The sequence below is a fragment of the Myotis daubentonii genome, chromosome 16 (assembly GCF_963259705.1).
Source record: "Myotis daubentonii chromosome 16, mMyoDau2.1, whole genome shotgun sequence".
NCBI lineage: Eukaryota > Metazoa > Chordata > Mammalia > Chiroptera > Vespertilionidae > Myotis > Myotis daubentonii.
In genome coordinates, this window is record NC_081855.1 from 39,473,556 (window position 1) to 39,499,363 (window position 25,808).

General features: G+C 39.0%; 1 protein-coding gene across 2 annotated transcripts; it reads right to left on the reverse strand.

The window, feature by feature from the left end:
- Positions 1–634: 634 nt before the first annotated feature.
- On the reverse strand, positions 635–20,018 carry NOL11 (nucleolar protein 11). 2 transcript variants are annotated; one of them, XM_059670009.1, is made up of 18 exons: positions 19,773–20,018; positions 18,296–18,409; positions 18,121–18,177; positions 16,665–16,813; positions 14,184–14,241; positions 13,728–13,872; positions 12,195–12,383; positions 10,568–10,644; positions 8,639–8,762; positions 8,095–8,177; positions 6,696–6,770; positions 6,068–6,252; positions 5,792–5,917; positions 5,412–5,582; positions 4,740–4,818; positions 3,844–3,936; positions 1,198–1,305; positions 635–1,034 (listed from the first exon to the last, which is right to left on the reverse strand). In XM_059670009.1, the coding sequence occupies exons 1-18, from the start codon at positions 19,911–19,913 to the stop codon at positions 918–920; spliced, it is 2,091 nt and encodes a 696-aa protein (XP_059525992.1). In that variant the 5' UTR covers positions 19,914–20,018; the 3' UTR covers positions 635–917. The 2 variants fall into 2 exon arrangements, with proteins under 2 accessions (XP_059525992.1, XP_059525991.1); XM_059670008.1 differs by having other exon boundaries at positions 5,412–5,642; positions 19,773–20,016.
- Positions 20,019–25,808: the final 5,790 nt, after the last annotated feature.

Sequence of the window (25,808 nt, forward strand, 5' to 3'; positions counted from 1 at the left end):
AAATGAGAAATTCTATGTCAATCAACCTTTTAAACTATTTGTTTTTTACTATCTAGTAATGCTTTTATAACCTAAATTATCAACTAATCATGGAGGTAATCTGAGAGATAATGTGTAGAAAGAGGTATTGTTCAATGCCTGGGTAGGAAGAAAAGGTGAGTGGAAGTACATAAAGAACAGGAAAAAATTGCCCTAGCCTGTTTTTCTCAGTGGTTGGAGCATTGGCCCCTCAAACTGAAAGGTCCTGAATTTGATTCTGATCATTTGCATGTACCTTGGTTGCAGGTTCAATCCCCAGGGCCACTCGTGCCACTCGTGCCACTCGTGGGAGGCAACAAATCGATGTGTCTCTCTCATATTGATGTTTCTCTCTGTTGAAAATCAATGGAAAAAATATCCTCGGGTGAGGATTAACAAAAACAAAAACAGTAAAAAATGGCAGAAGAGAAGCCCCTGCCTCTGCAAGCATGGTTCCCAACCCTGCGTGTGGAACTGACTGCTGCTGTCGGCTATAAGCACAGAGGAGCCGGGACAGCTCCGACACTGACAACATTACATTCTTCCTAGAATCAGTGTTTCAATGGTGATTTTTTAAATAAAAGAACTATTTAAAACATATGGTAAGAAATTAGACTTTTATAAGTATCACAAATAAGTTTACTTAAAATTAGCTCAGTTACATATTTTTTTAAAAGTTTCAGAACTTTCCCCTCCAATGTCCATAAACCAGGATAGGTTCGCATGAGCCCTCCAGTCCACCCCAGGAGCATCAATAAGTGATGGTCTAGGTGCTCTCACACATTTCTCTTGTCATTGAAAGACAGTCACAAACAAAACACATCTCTTGCCTGGATGAGTAGGAAGAATTCACTTTTAAAAGAGTTTCATAAAACGTCTATGAAAGAGAACTGGTAATATCAGAAGAGTTCCAGCACTTCAATTGAATATAATTCTCTATTATTCTTTTCTTGATTCAATTTCTGTAGCTCACGAAAACTTACTTCAATCTTGTTGAGCTCGGAACAAATGCATATCTAGAGAAAAAAGTTTCAGAATAACTTTTACTATCACTCTACATATGAACAAGCCCTCAATTATTACTTATAACTATTTCAAGAAAAAAGTTTAAGAATAAATTTTAATTCAGGTGATACTTGGGTACAAAATGAATTCAGTATAGATCAAATTATCACACACCTGAGATTTCACAAACTTATAAAGACTTAACAGTAGACTTTTGGCTTCTGGTATCATTACCACAACAGTAAAATTAGCATCTAGAAGTAGGCATATCCAATCCATAATCTGAAAGTAAACAGGAAAATAAAAATTAAGATTTTAAATTTAATTTTAGGTTGATTAATTTCCTAATATCCATGATTATATCAAACAGTTATAACTCCTCCTTACAAATACCTGATAATTTTAGTTTAGAGATAAAAGAATTTCTAAACAATATAAAAAGGCTCTTTTATGCCTTTTTTTTTTAAATCCTCACCTGAGAATATTTTTCCCATTGATTTTCAGAGAGTGGAAGTGAGAGAGGGAGAGAAAGAAACATACATGTGAAAGAGACACATTGATTGGCTGCCTCCTACAGTACCCAACCAGGACTGGAGGGAATCAAACCTGCAATCCAGGTTCATGCCCTTGACAGAATCAAACTCATGACCTTTCAGTGTATGGGATGGCACTCTAACCACTGAGAAAACTGGCCAGGGCACTTTTCTGCTTTTATACTTGCTATTTTAAAAGCATAATGGCATCTTTTTCATAGTATTCATCAGTAAAGAGGAAGCTACAGTGATATTTAATTCAAGGGAAAGTTATCTTTTTATGATTATTGGCAGTTATCTCCTATTCTGAAATATAAACTATGCCCCAAGAATAGGGTATTACAGATGAACTACCATGAACTGAAATAAAATTATTGCTAAACATTTATTAAAATACCCTATGTAGGTCTACATTTCCAAATGGTATAGTTAACAGGCAAATATCATTGTCATAAAAAAGTATTAAGGAAACCAGTGTCTATTTGGGGGGAGAAGGGAAAGCTGATACCCATGAAAGTCCTTACACCAAAATAGATTTTATATGTATCAAAAAGTTAAACACAGAAAAAGAAACTATTAATGTACTAGGGAAAAACAGTGTGCCTATTTTTAAATTTTATAGTGGGAAAGGCATTAAGCATGATGTAGCCACAACAAAATCATAAAGAAAAAAATTTAATAATTTTGATAGGAAAAAGTATAATGCACTTGATTTTAAAAAGGCTAATTTCATCAAATACAAAGAATTCTTAAAAATATATATTTTTTACTTCTGAAACTGGAAATAAAACTACAAATACTTGATAAACGAAAATGAAAAAGACATGAAATGCAATAGAAAAATGAACAAAGAACCCAGCAGGCAGTTCACAAAGAATATAAAATAGGCAAGAAAAGATGGTCCAACACTCTTATTATCAAAGAAATGTAAATTAAAGCATCATTTGTTATCTATTTGATTGGCAAAGAGTAAGGTCTCAGACTTTTGAGATAGTAGTGATTGTCACAAACCTTCAGAAAGGTAATCGACCATTTTCAAAACAAAAAATGTGTGCATCTTTTATTCATTAATTTTGCTTATGGACATTTACCCAACAGGCATTCTCTCATAAATATACAAGAATATCTTGATAAAGATTCCCAACAAAGGTTTGTTCACAATAGCAAAAACCTGTAAACAACTCAACTGCTGCTATTTAGGGGACTGACAAATTAAGATTTTCCATAAACTGAAATATAGTCATTAAAAAGGATGAGGGAATCAACAGACATATGTATACTGGTCCAGAAAATGTCTAAAACATAGTATTGAGTGAAAAAACCAAATTGCAGAATAATGTGCATACTATGGTATTGTTAGATCTTTCAACTATAAAAACCCACTACTTAAAAATTTTTAACTTATATTTTAAAATCAAAATAAAATTAAGTGTTTGAAATACTTAATTAGAATAACACATTCTTAAACCACAATGATTTTTTTAAAATTCTCACTCAAGGATGTTTTTATTTATTTTAGAGAGAGAGGAAGAAAAAGGCAGAGAGAGAGAGAGAGAGAGAGAGAGAGAGAATATGAATTAGAGAGAAAAAAAACAATGATTTTTTTATTTACTTATTGATGCATTCATTGGTTGATTCTCGTGTGTGCCCTGATGGGGGAATGAACCCGGAACCTTGGCCAACGAGAATGAAACTCTAAACAACCATGTTACCCAGCTAAGGCATCATTCTTAAGAGGTTATTAGAAGGATACTTGTCACCCTCTCCCAATGAGGCTAAGGAAATTCTTGAAAAGGGTCACAAAAAAGAATCATGAATTTAAGGTAAATTTATGTTATTTCGTGTAGAATTATAACTTTTTTTTAAAAAAATATTTTATTGATTTTGTACAGAGAGGAAGGGAGAGGGATAGAGAGTTAGAAACATCAATGAGAGAGAAACATTGATCAGCTGCCTCTTGCACACCCCTACTGGGGACGTGCCCGCAACCAAGGTACATGCCCTTGACTGGAATCGAACCTGGGACCCTTCAGTCCGCAGGCTGACGCTCTATCCACTGAGCCAAACCAGCTAGGGCTAGAATTATAACTTTAAAACTCAATCTACCAAATTGAAAGATGCTCCGGACCTCCCACTCCAGTGGTTTGTATACAGGTTGAGGAAAAAAGTTCATATGGACTAAGAGACAAGGAGAAATCAGTTACTGAATTTCAGGTTCTGACACTATATATAAACAAAATAAACAGACTTTCCCCAACACCGAATAAAAATTAAAAAATGATCTCACCTGGTTTAGGGTTGGAGGGTGTATTCCAGGAAGAGTCATAGTTGCATTTTCACTACACTTCAAATAAAGAAAATACAAATACTGGAGAAATAGCTGGGTGGGGGGGAAAAAGGACAATTTATCACTTGGATAGAAATATGTTCTCTATATGGAAAGCTAACAGAGACTGGAAGGAATTTTAAGAGGCTACTGAATTTCACTATCTAATGACACAAAAATAAATAAAACTGTAGTCCCTGCCATCAATGAGGAGATCATCTGGTTTGGGGGAGGTGGGTAGGGAGTTTATTTACAAATAATAAGTAGAGAAGAGAGAATCCTTCTTTGGGCAATTTTTTAAATAGTGTGTAACTTAGATCAGTGGTTCTCAACCTTCCTAATGCCACAACCCTTTAATACAGTTCCTCATGTTGTGGTGACCCCCAACCATAAAATTATTTTCGTTGCTACTTCATAACTGTAATTTTGCTACTGTTATGAATCATAATGTAAATATCTGATATGCAGGATGTATTTTCATTGTTACAAATTGAACATAATTAAAGCATAGTGATTAATCACAAAACAATATGTAATTATATATGTGTTTTCTGATGGTCTTAGGCGACCCCTGTGAAAGGATCGTTCGACCCCCAAAGGGTCGCGACCCACAGATTGAGAACCGCTGACTCAGATGGATTAACCTGGCCTTCAGGGTTGGCACCAGGACCATGGCAACGTCTGCCAACCAAAAATCTCTCTGATCTCCTAGGCACAATTTTCACAATGAGGGCTGTGGAACCTCTTATTCACATGAAGGAAGCTGATATCTTTTTGAATGCCCTAAAAGCTGGTTGGAGTGAAGGCGCAAATTTAAACCAGAAGTAAAATTCTATAGGATTTATAAGAACACTCACAGTGATATGTTGTGCTGGGATGTCTTTCAAATGAGGCAGAAGAAATGTTTCACTATATGCTGAATGAAGAACTGCATTTCTATTTAGGAATAAAGGAAAATCTTATACCAATAAATAAAGGCTTTTCTACTAAAAGTATGAATAATTCCCTTTCCCAATAATTTTTAAAAATTTATATGAAAGTTTTACTTTTTTAGAAGAGTTCTACCACTGAACATCCTCCTAATCACTAGAGAGTGGTATTTACTCAGAATACCAACTTTAGAATTGAAGAGTATAGCTTCTGACATAAGAAAACACATTTAAGTAAGTTGTTTCAGTATAGCAATGAATGTAATCCATTTTCAAGCAGAAACTTAAAAAAACCCTGAAAAACAAACAAACAAACAATAACAACAAAATCCACCCTGGGTTTTTGGTCAGTTCGTTAGTGTTGGCCCAATAGACCAAGGTTGCCAGTTTGGTCCCTGGTCAGGGCACATACAAGAATCAACCAATGAATACATAAAGAAGTGGAACAACAAGTCGAGGTGTTTGTTTCTCTCTCCCCACCCTATTAAAATCAATTTTTAAAAATCACTTTAAATTATCTAATCATTCCTTAGTTATTGCTTGGCATTTGACTATACTCCCCAAAAGAGACAATACAAAGAAAACTATTTCAAAGGATACAGGAGAGCTGCTCTTTTTGGTATTACAGGGCACGAAGTGGTCTCCTCTATTGTGTTCTGAGGCTTTTCACTTAACTCTTTATCACAGTTATCACAATTATCTTCTTCAGGATTGAAGCCATTTTGAAGAATTCCCGTTTGCTCTTCCATCTTCTCTTCTTGTACAGCATCACTGTAGTCAGAAACTGACTCCATATTAACATCTGTTTCTTGAAGACTGTCATCACCAATGCTATCATGTTAATTGAAAGAAATTAAGTCTTATCGCACTTTGAACTTACTGGAAAATTTTTCATTTTCCAAGCATTCAGTTTTAGAAATCAAACAGCACAATAGGTTAAAAATGCAGTGAAAGAAGGGGACCATTGGCTTCTAACTTACCTCAAGAACATTTTTAAGCAAGCACAGGTGACTGCTTCAGGAATGTCAGGGAACTGCTGAAGACAGAGCTGCAACATCTGTACATCTGTCTTTTCTAATGCAACTTCCATTAAGCCTGGGCACAAGCTAAGAAAAGAAAACATGTATCATTTTTATATATTATGAAAAATCTCAACTGCAAATAATTTATAAGGTTTTTCAGAGCATGGAAATTAGAACTATAAGAAACAAGGTAAAAAAAATTATGCACATAAAGTTTGGTGTGCAAACGTTTACCTGTAAGAAAGCACATGCATCTGGATAAGCTGCATCAGAGAGTTCCGAGGATAAAATGATGGTTCTGTTTTACATCTTCCCAGAAGTCCTATTACTATGTCCCCAATAACAGTATGAAAGTCAGGTGTCCGCTTAATAGCCAAAAATTTACGTAGTTCTATTTCAATGTGTTTTTCTGAATCTTTCTGAAAGGGCAGATTTAAAGAGTTCAGTCTGGTACATTAATAAATGTCACTTTAAACTTAAAGGTTCCCTAGCTCAACATTTTCTTAAGTCACTAATGGCATCCATGCATTTCTGTGAAAATGGACTTGACAATTTGCTGCACAAAGACAAATGGCAAAGAAAAAAAAATTCAAGGGCTTAGAAATAAAAATCTTTAAGAGGATAAATTACAAATATTCAATGCAAAGCTGAATGAGATACTGATGAGAGCACCACCATCACACAAAACGCGTAGCAAGTCAAATAAGCCAAAATATTGGGTCACTGAAAATCTTAAGGCACTATACAAGTGTTAGGTTAGCTGTAGCTATAAAAATGATCATAAAAATAAAATAGAATGAAAAGTAAGTAGGATTTCTTTTAACCACTTGACTTTTCTTATTTCTAATATTTTTTCATTTACCTTTATGGTTGATAAAAGTTGCTGGGATGCTGGAACTTCTGGCTGTACACTTGCTTCAATTTTTCTTCTCCTTAACTATAATTAAGTAAATTGATTAGGATCTCAAAATAATTTAAAAATTCCAATATACATTTAGAAGAATATAAAACATCACAAAGAGACTAGCAAACTTTTGTTCTAATCACAAAGGTTTTTTTTAATAATTTAATTTTGTTATAGTGAAAAGTTGGTTTATTTAAGCTTTTAACTTTTTTTTTCCAGAGAGGAAGGGAGAGGGATAGAGAGAAACATCGATCAGCTGCCTCCTGCACACCCGCTACTGGGGATATGCCCGCAACCAAGATACATGCCCTTGACCGGAATCGAACCTGGGACCCTTCAGTTCACAGGCCAACGCTCTATCCACTGAGCCAAACTGGTTAGGGCAAAATGTCTAATACTTTTAAGATTTTTTTATTAAAAAATTTTTAAAAAATGTATTTATATTGATTTTAGGGTCAGATAGAGAGAGATGGAGATTGATTTGTTGTTCCACTCATTTATGCCTTCATTGGTTGACTCTTGTATGTACGTTGTCCAGGGTTTGAACCCACAACTTTGGCCTATAGGGACGATGTTCTAACTAATTGAGCTATCTGGTCAGGGCAGTTTTTTTTTTGTGTGTGTGTTTTTTAATATATATTTTATTGATTTTTTACAGAGAGGAAGGGAGAGAGATAGAGAGCTAGAAACATCAATCAGCCGCCTCCTGCACATCTCCCACCGGGGATGTGCTCGCAACCCAGGTACATGCCCCTGACCGGAACCAAACCCGGGACCCCTCAGTCCGCAGGCCGACGCTCTATCCACTGAGCCAAACCGGCTTCGGCCAGTTTTTTGTGTTTTAAACATAAAATAAAACCTTTATACTCAGGAAGGTATTTTACTAATTGCGAATTGGTCCATTTTCATACCTGGATCTTACCTAAAAACATGCCCATAAAAATTAACTACTAGATAACATGTGTCATTTTTGGATAAAGGCTGTAGGGTTATTGAGTTCAAGATTTAAATTGCCCCATCATGCCCTATGGTGTGGCTCAGTGGTTGAGCGTTGACCTATGAACCAAGAGATCGCGGTTTGATTCCCAGTCAGGGCACATGACCTGGTTGTGGGCTAGGTCCCCAGTAGGGGTGTGTAGGAGACAGCCGATCAGTGATTCTCTCACATCATTGATGTTTCTCTCTCTCCCCCTCCCTCTCCCTGCCTCTCTGAAATTAATAAAAATATATTTTAAACTGCCCCATCATTAAAATCAAAGCTGTAAGAGCTGTATAGATACGAATCATTAAAATAATTCAGCCTTTTCCCATCTTATAATATTTGCACTAATATTTGTATTTTGATGACCAAACTTACAATTCTCTTTGATGGCTCTGAGTTCTGGGATCCAAGTCCCTGAGAGGTTTCCCAATTTACAAAATGAGGCATGGTCTGAGTGCCTAAGAAAATAAAAAATACACAATTTCTAGCATTCTTTGACCTACGGTATTTACTCAATCAATCAAAGAAAAAACAACCATCACTTATGCACAATTCAAGAGAGGCTTGTCCATTTAATTTTACCGATAAACCCAGGTAAGTACGTCACAATATAGTAAAAGGCTATGTGTCCAGCAACATTAAGCCAACAGATGAGACTGGTGGTAAACCAGGGAGAGTAGAGATATTCATGATTTTGTCTGGGGGACTCTCCCCTTGCCCCAAAAGTCAGAAGAACACTGATGTTCAAAACCACAGTGTAGCTCTTAAGCCTGTGGCAATACCTGCAATGTGGACTGTTCCCCAGGTAGATACCTGGGACAAGGAAATGCCAATAATCAGTGGCAAATTTCAACATTCAGAACAGACTCTATAAATTGTAGGTTGTTTATATTAATCAAACAAACTAGTAAGTTCCTACCTGGATCTTGACCATGCTTGAGTTTTCCAAGAGCACCTGCTAATGATGACATTTCACACTTGTATGGAATCACAGTTAGAATTTTTCCATGTAGCATAAATAAATGTTCTCCATAATACCAAAGCTACAAAAAAAGTTATAAAAATGTAATCATTTTTTCCCACTTCTATGATCTGATTCAACAAAGTCATATAATTTATAACAATAATTTATGGTGTGAGCAATCTTAATAGAACACAAAAGGACATGATAAAGTTAAGCAACTTTTCAGAACAATCCCATGTACAACTTATTAATTGGGTTAGGTTTACATAGTTTTTACTTTTGCCGATGTCTGAATGATGCATAAAATTTAAAGATACTCTTGACTCATAAATATCTGACTGATATTATACGTTAAGTATTTAAAATTAACATTGTCCCTAATACACATCTATTAACATGATAAATATTACCAAGGCAACTGTAACATGGGCACACTGTAAGATGTAATAAGTAAAAAGGACAGAATTTAATAGAATCTAATGATTCGAATTATAAAATTGTAAAAAATATGTATATCAACAAAAACTCAAGGGAACATGAAAATCAAAACTAAGTTTGTTAAAGTAGTGAAATTGTGAGTGGTTAATTTTGTTAAAATTATTTTTTTAAATAAACTAGAATTAAATTGTATGCTGAGAAATATAGTTTCCTAATTCTAGAATTACAACTATCAATAAATCCTATTATCTTGATTTACATATAAATAACCACTTACTAAACAACTAACATTCATTGAGCACCTTTGCTAGACAGTGAAGACACAACAGAGAACAAAACAGACAAGGACCCCTGAGCCTCTGGAAGTTTACAGTCTAGTTTGCTAAATTGTTAATTCGTTAAGTATTTTTTAAAACGTTTATTTTTCTTGATTTCAGAGAGGAAGGGAGAGGGAGAGAGAGATAGAAACATCAATGATGAGAGAGAATCATTGATCGGCTGCCTTCTGCATGCCCCACACTGGAGATTGAGCCCACAAATTGGGCATATGCCCTGACTGGGAATCAAACCCTGACCTCCTGGTTCATAGATTGATGCTCAACCACTGAGCCATGCCAGCTGGGCTCTTAAAGTATTCTTTTTATTTTTTTAAAAATATATTTTATTGATGTTTTACAGAGAGGAAGGGAGAGAGATAAAGAGTTAGAAACATCGATGAGAGAGAAACATTGATCAGCTGCCTCTTGCACATCTCCTACTGGGGATGTGCCCGCAACCCAGGTACATGCCCTTGACCGGAATCGAACCTGGGACCTTTCAGTGCGCAGGCCGATGCTCTATCCACTGAGCCAAACCGGTTTCGGCATCTTGAAGTATTCTTATGTAATTCCATAATAATGTTTGACATAAACCTAACAGACCAAGTTATTAGAAAAAGTAACATATAACAGAGATATGTTAAAAAAAGAACTATAAAAGGGTATAGTTCAAAATACAAAAGTAAAAAGACCAAACCAGCCTAGCAGGCGTGGCTCAGTGATTGGGCTTCGACCTATGAACCGGGAGATCATGGTTTGGTTCCCAGTCAGGGCACATGCCTGGGTTGTGGGCTTGATCCCAGTGTGGCACATGCAGGAGGCAGCAGATCAATGACTCTCCTTCATTATTGATATTTTTATCTCTCTCTTGCTCTCTCTTCCTCTCTGAAATCAGTTAAAAAAAAAAAAAAGACCAAATCAAAGAGCAGTTAAAATCCAAAATAATTTAATGACTAGTTAAGTGTTCTCCCTGATCTAAAACTAGCTATAATTTAGTCTTACATAAGGAAAACTAGTAAAACAACCAAATTAAATATAATCTTTCGGGTTAAAAAAATACTTAGAACAAAGAGGTCCCTTCATTAGGCACAAAAATAACTTGAAAAAATTTCCAAGTGCAAAAACTTACTTGACCACTGGTACCTTGTGGTAATTCTTTTGAAATCTGCAGTGTTTGAAATTTTGTGTTCCATATGGAGAGGCATTCTGTGAAAAAAAGAGAAATTCAGAATAGTCCCAAGAATAAACAAATATATGATGCCTTGTGGGTGGGACAAGGGAAGAGTCACAGTTAAACACACAAGTTTTGCTTTATTGAGTAAGGACAACAGTGATTGCCACCAAAATTTAAAGGAATTACACCTCATGAAAAGAAGAACGCACATGTGTGGAGGCAGGGCATATATAAGTTATCTGTGTACTTCTCCCTCAATTTTTTTTTCTTTCTTTTTTTCCTCTCCCTCAATTTTGCTATAAACCTTCAATTGTCCAAAAACATAAAGTCTTTCTTTTCTTTTCTTTTTAATATATTTCTTTTTTGATTTCAGAGAGGAAGGGAGAGGGAGAGATAGATAGAAACATCAATGATGAGAGAGAATCACTGATCAGCTGCCTCCTGCACACCCCTACTGGGGATTGAGCCTGCAACCCAGGCATGTGCCCTTGACTGGAATCGAACCTGGGACCCTTCAGTTCGCAGGCTGATGCTCTATCCACTGAACCAAGCTGGCTAGGGCTAAAGTCTTAATAACAACAACATGCTGGTATGTAAAGGTCTCTATGATATCTCAGATTAAGATACAACTCTAACAGTGGTTACTGGTTTTTTTGCTGCGTAGAGCATGAACCAGAAAGAGGAAGGAGGGGGGTTGAGAGAGAGAAGCACAGCATAGTAAAATGGTAAGGAGCCAGGACTTAAGAGGGGTGAGGTACATGGCATATTAGAGTCAACCTGCTTGGGCTGAATCCTAGTTCACGACTTAATTACCTAACACCTAAGTTTCCTGACTTGTGAAATAGGGATGCTATGTGTACTTTTTCTCAAAAGTTTGTTGGAAGGTAACATGATACAAATAATGAGATAATTTAAGTAAAATGCCTGGCACATAGCCATGCCTATAAGTAGGAGGAACTTAACAAAGTACACCGGTGAGGATGGGTATATCAAGTTTGTAGTCAACAGCGAGCCTGGCCTGAACAAAGCAGAGGGTTCTTGCTGTGAAGTTAGGAGAAGAGACCGGGAAAGGTGAATGGGGTCTAGACTAGACTGTGAGGAGACCTGAGTGATAAACAATAGGTTCTGAGTTTTATAGTATAGGTGGAGAGACCCCAATCTTGCACTGGCCAGTTATTGGGGGAATAACTGGGTCTTTCATGATAGACTCTAAGTCTGTGTGTGCGCAGGGGTGTTTGGGGGTAAGGTGATGATGAGAATCCTGCTCTGAAGTGACAGAAATGAAAAAGCATAGTAGTCCCCAAATTTCAAGCTGTCCAAGTCCAGTGGATTTCTATTCTGTGTAAATGTGGCCAAGCTATGAATTTAATATTCTAGGTAAGGCTTACCAATGTTTCAAATGCCCATGGGTTGGCATTGACACCTGCAGTTTTTATTTCTTTAAGACATGAGTCATGAGCAAAGTAGTGATGCAAGGAAATGTTTTTGAAAGATTAACAAATGCAAGATGAAAGTCAAAGTCCTATAGGTACACTGTGAAGGAAAAATCCAAAGGACTTCTAATTGATTTGCTTTTGGTTACCCTTAGAAGCTGGAAGCGGTGGTCCCAGGACTGCTACGTGATCTTGATCCAGGACACTGAGTGCATTTCGAGCATTTCCAGACACGACAGTCTTGAGCAACAGTGATCTAACTACCCTCTGATGTTGATTTTTTTCTGGGTCACTCGGGTGTATTGGTATCAAGGTTTCATATATACACCCATCTGAGCCTGTTGAAAACAAGTATTTGTTGTTCAATATTGGATAAAGAACAAATTTATAATAGTTAAATGTATGTACTAGGTTGTTTATAAGATTTTATCAATTTTGATACAGGATCCAACCAGAAAAATAAACAAATGTACCAATCACTTCATTCTTTGCTTTCACTTAAAGAACACATTACAAATTTAAAATTAAGGGAGGAGTATCATTAATAAAAATCTTCGTAAGAAATGTCATAATAGCCAAGAAATCAAAACTGTAAATACCTGTAATAAAATATGACAGGAGATTGTCAGGGATACAGAAAATCTAGTCACTGAAAGGATATATCTCTCATTAGGAATAAATTAGCATTCTGGTTTATGCATCACATTTGTTACCTCATCACCCTGAAAACCATATGAAATTGCTATTTTTTTGTATGTCAACTAATTTAGGCAATTCCATGTGGTTCTAGATATGTTATAGGAAGATTTTTAGGACCCTGTGGTTCAGAATCCCTACTTTAATGTTCAATAAGCTAAAATATAACTTGCAAACTTCTATTTAACAATAACTATGCCCTATAGGTTAAACTTTAAGAAAACCAGTCCCTGTCAAGCAAAGGCATTAAGCAGATTCCAATGACCTAGAAATGATAAATGAAACATTTTTATTAATAGCTATTGAAAACATTTGCAAACTGAAAAACTTCACAAAGATTTTTAATTGTGATAATACATATGTTCTCTAAATATTGCTCTTGTTTTTTTCCTCCCTTAACCTTCTCAAAACAACTTCAAAAGAAGCCAAAAAGGGTAGTGGTAGAGTATAGCATTAGTTTTTCCCCCCTAGGCATGACTGGGGCTATCCTTTACACCATTATAAACAGGTACACTCCAAGGCATTAAAGTAATATGGAAAACACTGGTTGGCTTAGGCCTAGAGTGCTTTGTTAGTCTCCTTTTACCCACCTGCCTCCATTCAAAGAAGGGCACACTAAGTCTCAAGACTGGGAAAAAAAGAAATGGAGGGCCATTTAGTAACAATCTTAGATATTTTATGGTTCAGTAATTATTATATCAAAGAACCTGGCCTTATCATGATAAAGATTAAAGGTGATTTTTCTTTTTTTGTTAGTGTTATACTATCACTTACTGCTTATGATAAATTTAAAGACATAACATTTACCTGCAGAGAACCAATGACTTAAGCTTGACCAGACATGGCAAAGTGCAAAAAGTGAAGGTATAAATGCTTGTAAGGAAGCATGCAATGGGAAGTGCTACAGCAGAAAACTGCAAAAACAAGTACTATCCTGTAATATTCCTCTACTTACAGTCACAGTAAATTCAAAGAAAAATACTTACTTAATGACATCAAAGAAATGAATTTCCGACACAAAGATGCAGTAAAACTCTGTATAACAGATTTTTCTTCTTGTCCAAGTAAGAGGGTATATTTGCTCACAACACTTGAATTAAACTTTTGTACATAAGCGAAGTAATTTCCATTCTGAAAAAAAAAAAAGTTATTTTATTTTTTAAATACTCTCATTTCAACCAACTATATTTAAATGTTAAAACCATGTTACCCCATTCTAATTACTTTAATGGGTGCTTAAAAACCTATTGTCTAATTAAATTTAAATGTTATAAAATATTTCAGTTAAACATAGAAATATAGCCAGTAGACTCTTTAGTATTTAATAGATACAAAATACATAATCTTCTGACAGAAATACTAAAGTCCTATTTTAGTTTTAAAAGTAATAAAGTGATTTTAAAATGTTATATACTGGCCCAGGAATTAGAGATCTCACTTACTTTTTCAGTAATAAAGATTAAGGCAGGATGCCTAAATACCATGAAAAACTTTGTCCACCTAAAAAAATAAAAATAAAAAGTATAAAATGCCAAATCACCAGTTGAAACATACCATCAATCTAAATTTAAGAAAATATCTTTTATATGTTTTTTAGAGAGAGAGGATAGAGTGAGAGAGAGACCTCAGAGAATACTTAATTCAGTGTTCCAAAATACAGGGTGGGGCAAATGTAGGTTTACAGTTGTGGGTATAAGAAACACAAGAGTTACTCTTAATATTATTATTGTATTATTTTCGATATGAACAACTGTAAACCTACATTTGCCCCACCCTGTATATACCAGAAGGAATTAGTAGGTATTTCTCTGTCAAATGCGTCTGTGGATTAAATGCAAGTTGCTGAACTTCCCAGTCTTAAAGATAATAATGAGAGTTATAAAGTTTACAAGGGGGTAGGGTAGGGTGTGACAGTATGATGTGTTTCCCAAATTTATTGGTGCCTCTACTCTCCTTGCCCCCGCCTTTTTTGATTAATCCTCACTTGAGGTTATTTTTCTACTGATTTTTAAATTTTACTTATTTATAAGTACTGCGCGCTAACCAATTGCGCCACTGGAGCTCCGTTTACTTATTTATAAATATATTTTTATTATTGGTTTCAGAGAGGAAGAGAGAGAGAGAGAGAGAGAGAGAGAGAGAGAGAGAGAGAGAGAGAGAAACATGCACCTGACAGTGAAACATCGAATGGCTGCCTCCTGCACACTCTCTAATGGGGATGGAGCCCACAACCTGGGCATGTGGTCTGACTGGGAATCAAACAGTAACCTCCTGGTTCATAGGTTGATGCTCAACCACTGAGCAATGACAGCGGCTTCCACTGATTTTTTTTTTTTTAGAGGAGTGTAAGGGAGGGGGAAGGAGAGAACATCATAAATATGAGAGAAACACATTGGTTGCCTCTCACACATGCCCCAATCAGGGCTGGGGATCAAGTCTGCAACTGAGGTACTTGCCCTTGATTGGAATCAAATCCAGGACCCTTCAGTCTGTAGGCCATCTCTCTAACCACAGCATCAAACCAGCTAAGGACCCCCTCCCTTTTTGAGAGTCATTTTTTGGGACTAGCATTTGGAGAAAAACATTAGCATCTCAACTGCCTTCTTAAAGTGACAGTGGGAACTTAGGCACAGGAGTGTGAAAAGGGCTTGTAACAAGACTGCGTGGCCAGTTTTTCGCAAAATGGCTATTAACCCAAATCCTCTACCTATATTTTTTCCCAGTTGCTCACACTTCAAGGGAAGTCCAAGATAGACTAACTGGTCATTGTCCACACTGTTCACTAAGTACAGGTCTTTGCTTTGACTTCTATTTATTTATGTTATTATTATTTTTTAAAATATATTTTATTGATTTTTTACAGAGAGGAAGGGAGAGAGATAGAGAGTCAGAAACATTGATGAGAGAGAAACATCGATCAGCTTCCTCCTGCACATCCCCCACTGGAGATGTGCCCGCAACCCAGGTACATGCCCCTGACCGGAATCGAACCCGGGACCCTTCAGTCCGCAGGCCCACGCTCTATCCGCTGAGCCAAACCAGCTTTGGCCATTTTCTTGATTTTGTTCCAAGATCTGGGAAAGCCGATGGGCTCAAAACACTATCGTTTCACTAACAAGCTGCACATTTCCTCAGGGGCAGGGCTCTAACTATGGCAGTCAAGGCAATACGACAGAAACAAAGATTATTTTGGTGTGAGATTACCCACTTCATCTTCAAATAACTGACTATCCAGTTTTCTGTTATCAGAACAGACTCATATGATCTTAGTTTCCTCAGTCATCTATCACCCTAGAGCAGCGGTTCTCAACCTGTGGGTTGTGACTCCTTTGGGGGGGTCAAACGACCCTTTCACAGGGGTCGCCTAAGACCATCGGAAAACACATATATAATCACATATTGTTTTTGTGATTAATCACTATGCTTTAATTATGTTCAATTTGTAACAATGAAATTGGGGGTCACCACAACATGAGGAACTGTATTAAAGGGTCGCAGCATTAGGAAGGTTGAGAACCACTGCCCTAGAGGGTTTTGAGGTATGTTATTGCAGCCAATGTTTTATAAGTGGTTTTTAATTAGGCTTTTATTATGTTCAAAACCAAAAGAAATTTTTGAAAAAAATCCTCACCTGAGGATATGTTTTCATTGATTTTAGAAAGAGTGCGGAAGGGAGAGAGAAAAACACTGATGTGAAACATTGATCGGTTGCCTCCTGTACACGCCCCAGCTGGGGATGGAACCCACAACCTGGGTATGTGCCCAAGGCCTTTCGGTGCACAGGACGACACTCCAACCAACTGAACCTCCCAGCCAGGGCTAACCAAAATGCTTTTTAACAAAGCAATCAGAGTTATAAAAAAAAAACATGCAAAGTGCCTTTTCATTTTGGTAAAAATTCACTTACAAGTATTAGAACTTACTTAATCACTTCTTCATCAGAGATAACAGTTTCAATTTTCTGCTGGGGCTCTGCAAGCAAGGCCTCTAAACCACGAACGGCACCTTCCTTGAATAACACCACGGGTTCTGTCCCTGGTATCGAAAGTATTCTATATACCTCAGCTGACAGCTACGAGAACACAAGAATATTTTAATTTTTATTCTAAACCAACTGCCATCTAATAGAATAAAGACATTTAGAGAAGGCTTATTTTTAAGAACTGATGTTTTCATTTTGATTCAATTGTTTTATAATTATGTATGGTACAAAGTCAAATCTACAACATAAATTACATACAGAAGTCTAACTTTTGCTCCTATCTGTCTACCCTGTTCCCTGCTTTCCTCCTTAAGTAATCATTTTTATTCATTTTTAGTTTATCCTTCCATTGTGAATACTGGAGGTTAGGCTACAGCCAAAACTGGAGGTAGGGAGCAGTACAAAGAGAGCCACTAATAAGCAATTCTGGAGCTAAAGACTGATGCCATAATTACAATCATAGTCTGCAAACCCAAGAAAAGAAGTTAATCCACTGCATAAAATTCAGGACCGTGTCACTGCAAGGTAAATGGAAAGCCTGAAACCAGGGAACAGCACAGTCAGCAGGCTAGACGTTTCAAGGGTTCAGGCAACAACTGCGATTTATATCTGAATCAGCTCTATTATGAGCTACTTCTAAAATGTGCCAATTATAATTAGAGTTAGACATTTAGAAATAGAAGGAATTTTCTAGATCAGCCGTGGGCAAACTACGGACTGCGGGCTGGCTGCGGCCCGTGTGAAATGAATAAAACTAAAAAAAAAAAAAAAAAAAAAAAAAAAAAAAAGACCGTACCCTTTTATGTAATGATGTTTACTTTGAATTTATATTAGTTCACACAAACACTCCACCCATGCTTTTGTTCCGGCCCTCCGGTCCAGTTTAAGAACCCATTGTGGCCCTCGAGTCAAAAAGTTTGCCCACCCCTGCTCTAGATTAACCTAATTTGAGATACCCATTTTATAAGTAAGAAGTTATGTAACACACTTTAGGTCATTAGTAAAAAAGGCAGTTAGTCACAGTTCTTTTTCAGTGCATTATGTGCCACTCTTAAAATATAACATGCTCGAAATTTGCAGGGTTTATTTACCTATTTTAAGAAAGGCACAGTGAAACTGTTCTCACAAGGGACACACCAGAAACATCTAAACTCATGGAAATAACTACAAATGTATCATTCAGGAGGTATTTAAATCCTTAACCTCATGGGAAGTTTATATTTTGTAACATCAGCTCATAAACTGAGACATGTAAGATAACTAGAATGAGAAACTATTATAAGCTTTATGCTTTGTGCATTCACAGATGCACTAAGATAAACAACCTGCTACAACAATACAAATTATTCCACCTCACCAACAAGCTAATATATATGTTGGAAAATCCAAAGACTTACTGTAGCTTTAAATACTTTATCCAGGTTTACATCTTCATTAGTCCATAGTCTCAAAACCTTAAATTAAAACATATAAGTAAGAAAAGTATTCCAATGCTCGTTTACATATAATAAACACGAAGTTAATAAATGAACACGTTGTGTTTTATATGTATATAAAAGTTTTAAAACTCACCTTGCTATCGTGTACAACAATATATTCTCCAGTTTGAAAGTTGCACACAGCTGGACACGTTATAACTTGACCTTGTTTCACTGACCAGCTCCCCAAAGGTTTCTGATCTGAAACCTAGTAAAATTAACATACAATATTTAGAAAGCCAGTTTCTGATGATAAAAGCAATCAAGTTTATAGTTAAAATGATAGTATTCAAAAGATTTCCTACATCACAAAAAAAGTCACAAAAAGACAAATACGGTATGATTCCACCTCAGACAGAGAGAGTGAATGGTGGCCGCTGGGGCTGGGAGAATGGGCAGTCATTGCTCAATAGGTACGAAGTTTCATATTTGCACCATGAAAAGAGTTTTCCAGACTTGGATGGTGGTGATGGCTGCCCAGCAAGGTGAATGCACTTAATTTAATACCCTGAACTGTATGCTTTAAAAAGATGGTTTCAGACAGTTAATTTTACCATGTGTATTTTCCCACAAATAAAAATATAAAAAACTTTTACAAAGTAGTTAAAATGAAAATATAAACAACAGTACATTAAAAAAAAATTACCCCATTGTGCCTTTGAACAGAAGCATGGGAAATTAAGCAGGAGTAGCTAACAGCCATTATGTTCCTATGCAGGAATTGCAAAATTTCAAGTCCACTTGACAGCTCAGGGAAAAACCAACGGTGTCATCAGAAGAGTCAAAACAAGCAAATAGCTTGGAAACTGCAACTTGTTCCCAAAACCTCAAAGCAGATTACCTAGCTTCTCAAACACACGGAAAACTATATTCTGCGACCCAGGGGGAAAAAATTACGCGATCAGTAAAAATAAAGCTGCTTAAAAGGTGTGCCTTCAGGTTTTAGGATGAAAAGGGGGCGGGGCGTGTAGATTTCCCCAGACTCAACCCCAGGATTTACAGCGTGGAGTTAGTTGGCAACAGATTTCTCGCAATCAGGGTTCCCATCAAGATACTAAGGAAGCAAAAAAACCCCAAAAACCAAAATAAAAATCCACAAAACTTTCCCCCGGAGGGGCTGTGTATGGACACGGGGATAAACCAGTTCACACCATGTCCGTCACCCTCTCCCGCCCGACTGATCTCCGTTCCGACACTTCAAGGGGCAGAGGGGTGACTGAGACCCCAGGAAGGGGGGTTGCAAGGCCATCTCCCTCCGGGGACTCAAGCAAACGCACAGGCTTCCTTTCCTTTCCGAGCCCGGTCCACGTGCACTTAGACGCTTTGCAGCGTGCAACTCAGAACATGCCTCTCTCTCCAGGAAAACCACCAAATCGAATTCTAGCCTTCCGTCAGCATTCCGGAGGGGCCGAGCTGGCTTTCCGCTAACCCCGCTCGACCCATTTTTTTTCCCTGAAGCTGTGAGAGACCCAAGGCTCGGGCTCCGCGCTCAGCAATAGGCGAGACAGCAGCGGGGCGCTCCGGTCCCATCGCCCTTCCCTCAGAGAGGATGACGGTTCTATCGGCCTCACCTTATAGAGGATGACGGTCCTGCCGCTGTCGGTTATTAAGAACTGGTCTGTTTTGTCGCACTGCTCCACGCCTAAGAGTCCGTCAGGCCCGGCACCCAAGGGTACCGCAGACAACGTGAATTCCTCCTCCAGGGCTGCCATCTTGGGCAAACCTAGGGACCGCCGCGCATCCCTCCCGGCAGGCTTCGCGCTTCCTCTCGCGAGAACTAGGAGTCGGAATTGACGGGAAGGCACCAAAAGAGAAATAGGCCCTCGGAGCCTGCGACCTCTTACGCGTGTGCTGCGTGGAGTGGGCGGGGCCTGGAGTTCGCGTGAGAATCCACCTCCCAGGCCACGCCCCAGCGAGTCCCGGATGTACTCCTGTTGGAAGCAGGGGCGGGGAAACGCGTACCTGTTGGGAGTCCGCGGTGCTTTAATGAGCTGCGGACTTGGGAGGCTGGAGGGTGGGCGTGGCAAGTGTCCGAATGTAAATTATATATTTATATTTTTACTCTAATCGAATTCCTACCACGACCTAACGGAACAGTGTAGATAAATTCTTAATAACGTGCTGCTGTACCTACATGAGATACCTAATCCCCCAGCTTCTCAGAACCCACCAGTCTCCGCTGCCTTTCAGGCCTCCAAGGCTGTCACTTCTCTGAGCACCAGGCGGAGGAAACCTCTCGCTCAGTGACTGTCAACCTTTTCATCTCACGGCTCACATCATCTACTGAAATTCTGTGGCATGCCAAAAAATAGATATAGTTTTGGTTTACTCACACTGGGCCGCTATTGTGTTGGCTGTTGTCTTTTAAAAAAATATTTTTATTCATTTCAGAGAGGAAGGGAGAGGGCGAGAGAGATAGAAACCTCAATGATGAGGCCCCAGCCAGGTTGGCTCAGTGGATAGAGCGTCAGGTCGACTGAAGGGTCTTGGGTTCAATTCCTGTCAAGGGCACGTGCATGGGTTGCGGGCTCGATCTCCAGGAGGGGGCGTGCGGGAGGCAGCCCATCAGGAAAACATTGATGTTTCTATCTTTCTCTCCCTCTCCCCTCTTTTCTGAAATCAATAAAAAAGAAAGTAAGAAAGAAAGGAAGGAAGACCAATGATGAGAGAGAATCATCCATCAGCTGCCTCCCACACACCCCCTACTGGGGATCAGGCCCAGCAACCCGGACATGTGCCCTGAAGGGAATCAAACCGTGACCTCCTGTGGGACTAAGGAGTCAACAGTGAAAGCTCACTCATAATATTGAATTTGTGCATTCCTTCTTCTTTGGCTTGAAGACTTTTAAACAGGGGTTCATAAACTTTGTGATTTCAAGAATCCTTTATGCATTTAAAATTTATTGAGGCACATGAAGAGCTTTTGTTTACATGGGTTATATCTGTAGATTTTTACTATATTGGAAATTAAAACCAAGAAATTAAAAATATGGATTTATTCTCATTTATAAAATGAGAATAATCTCATTTCATGTTAACATGAATAACATTTTTATGAAAGACAATTTTAAAAATAATTTAGTGAAAAGAGTGACATTATTGTACATTTTTGCAAATCTCTTTAATGTCTGGTTTAATAAAAGGTAACCGGATTCCCACATCTGCTTCTGCATTCAATCCATTGTGTTATGACATGTGATATAGCTTATGGACAGCTCCATTGTGCAGCAAGAAAAGGATATTTTAGTTAGGATAGCTATTGGAGGCCTTTATGAGAGGGTGACTTTTAAGTAACGACATGAAGGAGAAGAGGGAGCTAATCATATGATTAGCTGAGGCAAGAGCACTCTCAAAGCAAGTGCAAATGACTGTGGCACAAGCAGCAAGCTTTACTCCAAGGCTATTACAGTGATTGTAGTTATCCAAGTGAGAGATGATGAGGATACCATCAGAGAGGTCTTCTGGTCTACCTTGTCTATAACATTCCATCATTCTCTTAACTCAGCAATGTCTTTATCTTTTTTTTTTAGCACAGTTAGTAATTATTTTATTTGCTTGCTCACTCACCTAGGCTCTCCCAGCAAGCTTCTGAAGGGGCCTCTGTCGGTCTGTGCACCGATGCATCCCCATTTCCTAGCAATTAGTAGGCACTCGGTAACAGAATGAATCACATTACATCTTGGTATTCATGGCACCAGTAATTGTATCTGATCCATATAAAGCGTTTAATGCATTTTTGTTAAATAAAATCATGTTTCTATGGCAGGCCATTATAATAACTAGGATGTGGGCTTAAACCATTAGGACAGTGGTTCTCAACCTTCTGGCCCTTTAAATACAGTTCCTCATGTTGGGACCCAACCATAAAATTATTTTCGTTGCTACTTCATAACTGTAATGCTGCTACTGTTATGAATCGTAATGTAAATATCTGATATGCAGGATGGTCTTAGGCGACCCCTGTGAAAGGGTGGTTCGATCGCAAAGGTTGCGACCCACAGGTTGAGAACCGCTGCATTAGGACAAAGTAAGACTTACTGACTAAGAAAGCTGGAATTGTACTTGTATATGCGTCTGTAAATTTGAGTCTTAAAAAACAAATTTGAGTCTAAGTTTGGTAAACTATTCAAGGAGAGTGCAATCCTTTTTAAAAATATACATATATATTTTTATTGATTTCAGAGAGGAAGGGAGAGCGGGAGAGATAGAAATATCAATGATGAGAGAGAATCATTGGTTGGCTGCCTTCTGCATGCCCCACATGGGAATAATCAAGCCCGCAACCTGGGCATGTGCCCTTGACCAGAATCAAACCTGGGGTCCTTCAGTCTGCAGGCTGATGCTCTATCTACTGAGCCAAACCGGCTAGGGCAAGGAGAGTGCATCTTGGAATGCACTCTTTTTTGGAAGGTCACCAGCTCTCACAAGGGAACTAGGAGTCTTCAGCAACAGGCCTAAGATCAGAGTGGAGCGAACTATTCCACTTCCAAGATGTATCAGTGAAGGTCAATGAGCAAGAATAGGGCCTGGCTCTTCTCTTTTTCTTTTTTTAATCCTCATCCAAGGACATGCTTTTATTGATTTTAGAGAAAGAGGAAGGGAGAGGGAGAGAGAGAGAAACATCGATGTGAGAGAGGGCCTGGCTCTTTGTCACTCCTGAGAGCTGTTGAAGGGCTGGTCTTCAAAGGCAGCTGTGGCCCTATGCGTTTCGCTGTGAGCAGTGGGCGTTCTGGCTGGATTGTTTGCCATGTTTATGCTGCTTGGCTGCCTAGCTGTGAAGATGGGGGAAGATATCGCCTCTCACATTCAATTCCTAGAATAGAATCAGGTGATAAATATACAAGGAACAAGTCTAATTGTATCATGGGTAGGAAAGGGTGCCTGCCCATATTCAAAAGGGGGAACGTTGCCCGTTATGGACATTTCATGGAAGGCTGACAGTGGGAGGCGTGCCTGAGTGGGATATAGTGAGTGCTTTGCCAAAGGGACATTTCTAGAAGGACCGTTCTCAAAGAGAACGGCTGGCACACATATTCCACCACGACTTCATAGTATATGAAGTTGTGGTGGTTCTTCAATAAGGTCTAAGATTCTCTGAGATATGTTTTCCAGTTTTAGAATATCAAAACATTTTTTTAAACCATTTGTTATGTTTAATTGCAAAGCTAAGACTAAAACTAGGGGCCAGGGTTGGAAAAATATTATGTAAACAGGCACACCTTGTTTTATTATGCTTTGCTTTACTGTGCCTCGATAATATTGCGCTTATTTTATTTATTTATTTTTAACTAGGGGCCCGGTGCACGAAATTCGTGCACTGGGGGGGGGGAGTGTCCCTCAGCCCAGCCTGCCCCCTCTCACATACTGGGAACCCTCAGGCGTTGACCCCCATCACCCTCCAATCGCAGGATCGGTCCCTTGCCCAGGCCTGACGCCTCTAACAGAGGCGTCAGGCCTGGGCAAGGGACCCTCATTTCCCCCCATCACTGGTTCTGCCCCCAGCCCAGGCCTGATGCCTCTGGCCTAGGCGTCCGGCCCGGGCAGCGGGGACCCACAGCTGCAGCGGCCCCGTGATCGTGGGCTCCGCTTTAGGCCCAGGCAAGGGGCCCCTAGCTCCTGGGACTGCCAGCTTCGACCGTGCCCAGCTCCCATCGCTGGCTCCACCCCTACTTCCTGCTATCACTGGCCAGGGCGGCAAAGGCGCCTGATTCTCCGATCATGGCTGGGGGTCAGGGCAAAGGCGACCCCAGGGCCGCCTTTGCCCTGCCCCCCAGCTCTTAGCTCCCCCCTGGGTTTCCGATCACTGTCAGTGGCAGGGGGCTTCTTCCTGCTTTCCCTTTCACCTCCCCGCATTGTGCCTACATATGCAAATTAACCGCCATCTTGTTGGCAGTTAACTGCCAATCTTAGTTGGCAGTTAACTGCCAATCATAGTTGGCAGTTAATTTGCATATAGCCCTGATTAGCCAATGAAAAGGGTATCGTCGTACGCCAATTACCATTTTTCTCTTTTATTAGATAGGATGGGTATAATACTGGTATAATAACATTACGTAAGTTTCAGGTGTACAACATTATAATTTGATATCTACGTATACTACAGCGTGCTCACTACCCAAAGTCTAGGTTCCGTCCATTTGACCCCCTTTACCTATTTTGGCCTCTTCCCAACTCTTCCTCCTGTCTGGTAACCTCCAACCTGTGTTCTGTATCTATGAGTTTGTTTTCGTTTTATTTTCTTTCGTTTTTGTTTTATGTTCCGCATATGAATTAAATCACACGGTTTCAACATCCTTGATGCAAATGTGGAGACTGCAGCAATAAGTTGAACAATATCATTGGAACTCAGAAATAAAGACACCTCGAAATAAAGATGGTTTCCCCTCAGGAAAAAAATCAGAGTTAGAGGAAGCATCTAAGCTCCTTTGTCCCAATCGGGCATACATCTCAGTCTAACGCTAGCACCCTGTCAATGAGCTCCCAAACCAACCGAGTGTATTTGAAATTTGAGGTCAAACAAGCACTTGTGATTTAATTGTGACAGAATAGGGAAGTGCGAGAAAAGATGGGGCTGAGGAGTTTTAGATGAGTATAGTGCCCACAGAACCGAACAATCTTCAGGAGTTTGGACAACTAGTCATCCACATGGAAGGAATTTAAAACAGTGGGGAAGGCCTAGGTTCCAAGTGTTGTTGACTTTATCGTCTAAATATAGCTCAACCTGTCCTCCTCGCTCCTTCTCCACTGCCACCCCTTAGGCCTACCCCCCTTCTCTCACTTGGACCCTGTAATTGCTTCCTTGTCTCCCTGCTTCTCTGCTTTGCTCCCTTCCAACGTGTAGCCAGTGCGAGCTGATCAGAATTCTAATCTGATTGTGCCACTCCTTGCTCACAGCCTTTTAATAACTTGTTCTCAGGGTGAACAAGATCAGATCCTTACCTGACCCACAAGTAGGGTTGTGAAATAAAATACAGAATACCCAGTCCAATTTGAATTTCAGATAACATAATTCTTTAGTGCAAGTACATCCCATGCAATTATCCATTGCTTATCTGGAATTAAATTCAACCTGGCATCCTGTGTTTTTATTTGCTAAATCTGGCAACCCTACCCACAAGGGCTTTGCAAAATGTTGGCCTTTCTAGCGAAACTTTTGTGTATATTTCAGATCTGTCTCAAAAACCATTCATCAGGTTGGGGAAGGTGTCTTATACTATAAAGTTTTTTTTTTCTTCATTTAGATGTAAATTAGACCAAGCATATCAGAAAAAAGAGAAGTTTCTGACATTTTTATATTCTGACAATGAGAGGATATGTTGCTCAAAAGAATCTAATATAGCCTGGCCAGTGTGGCTCATTGGTTGAGCGTCAACCTATGAACCAGGAGATCACAGTTTGATTCCAGGTCAGGGTACATGCCTGGTTGCAATCCCCAGTAGGGGCTGTGCAGGAGGCAGCTGATCAATGACTCTCTCTCATCATTGATATTTCTCTCTCCCTCTCCCTCTCTCCACCCCCCTCTCCCTCCCCCTCTCCCTCTCCCTCCCCCTCTCCCCCTCCTTTTTCCTCTCCCTCTCCTTCTCCCTCTCCTCTCCCTTTCCCTCTCC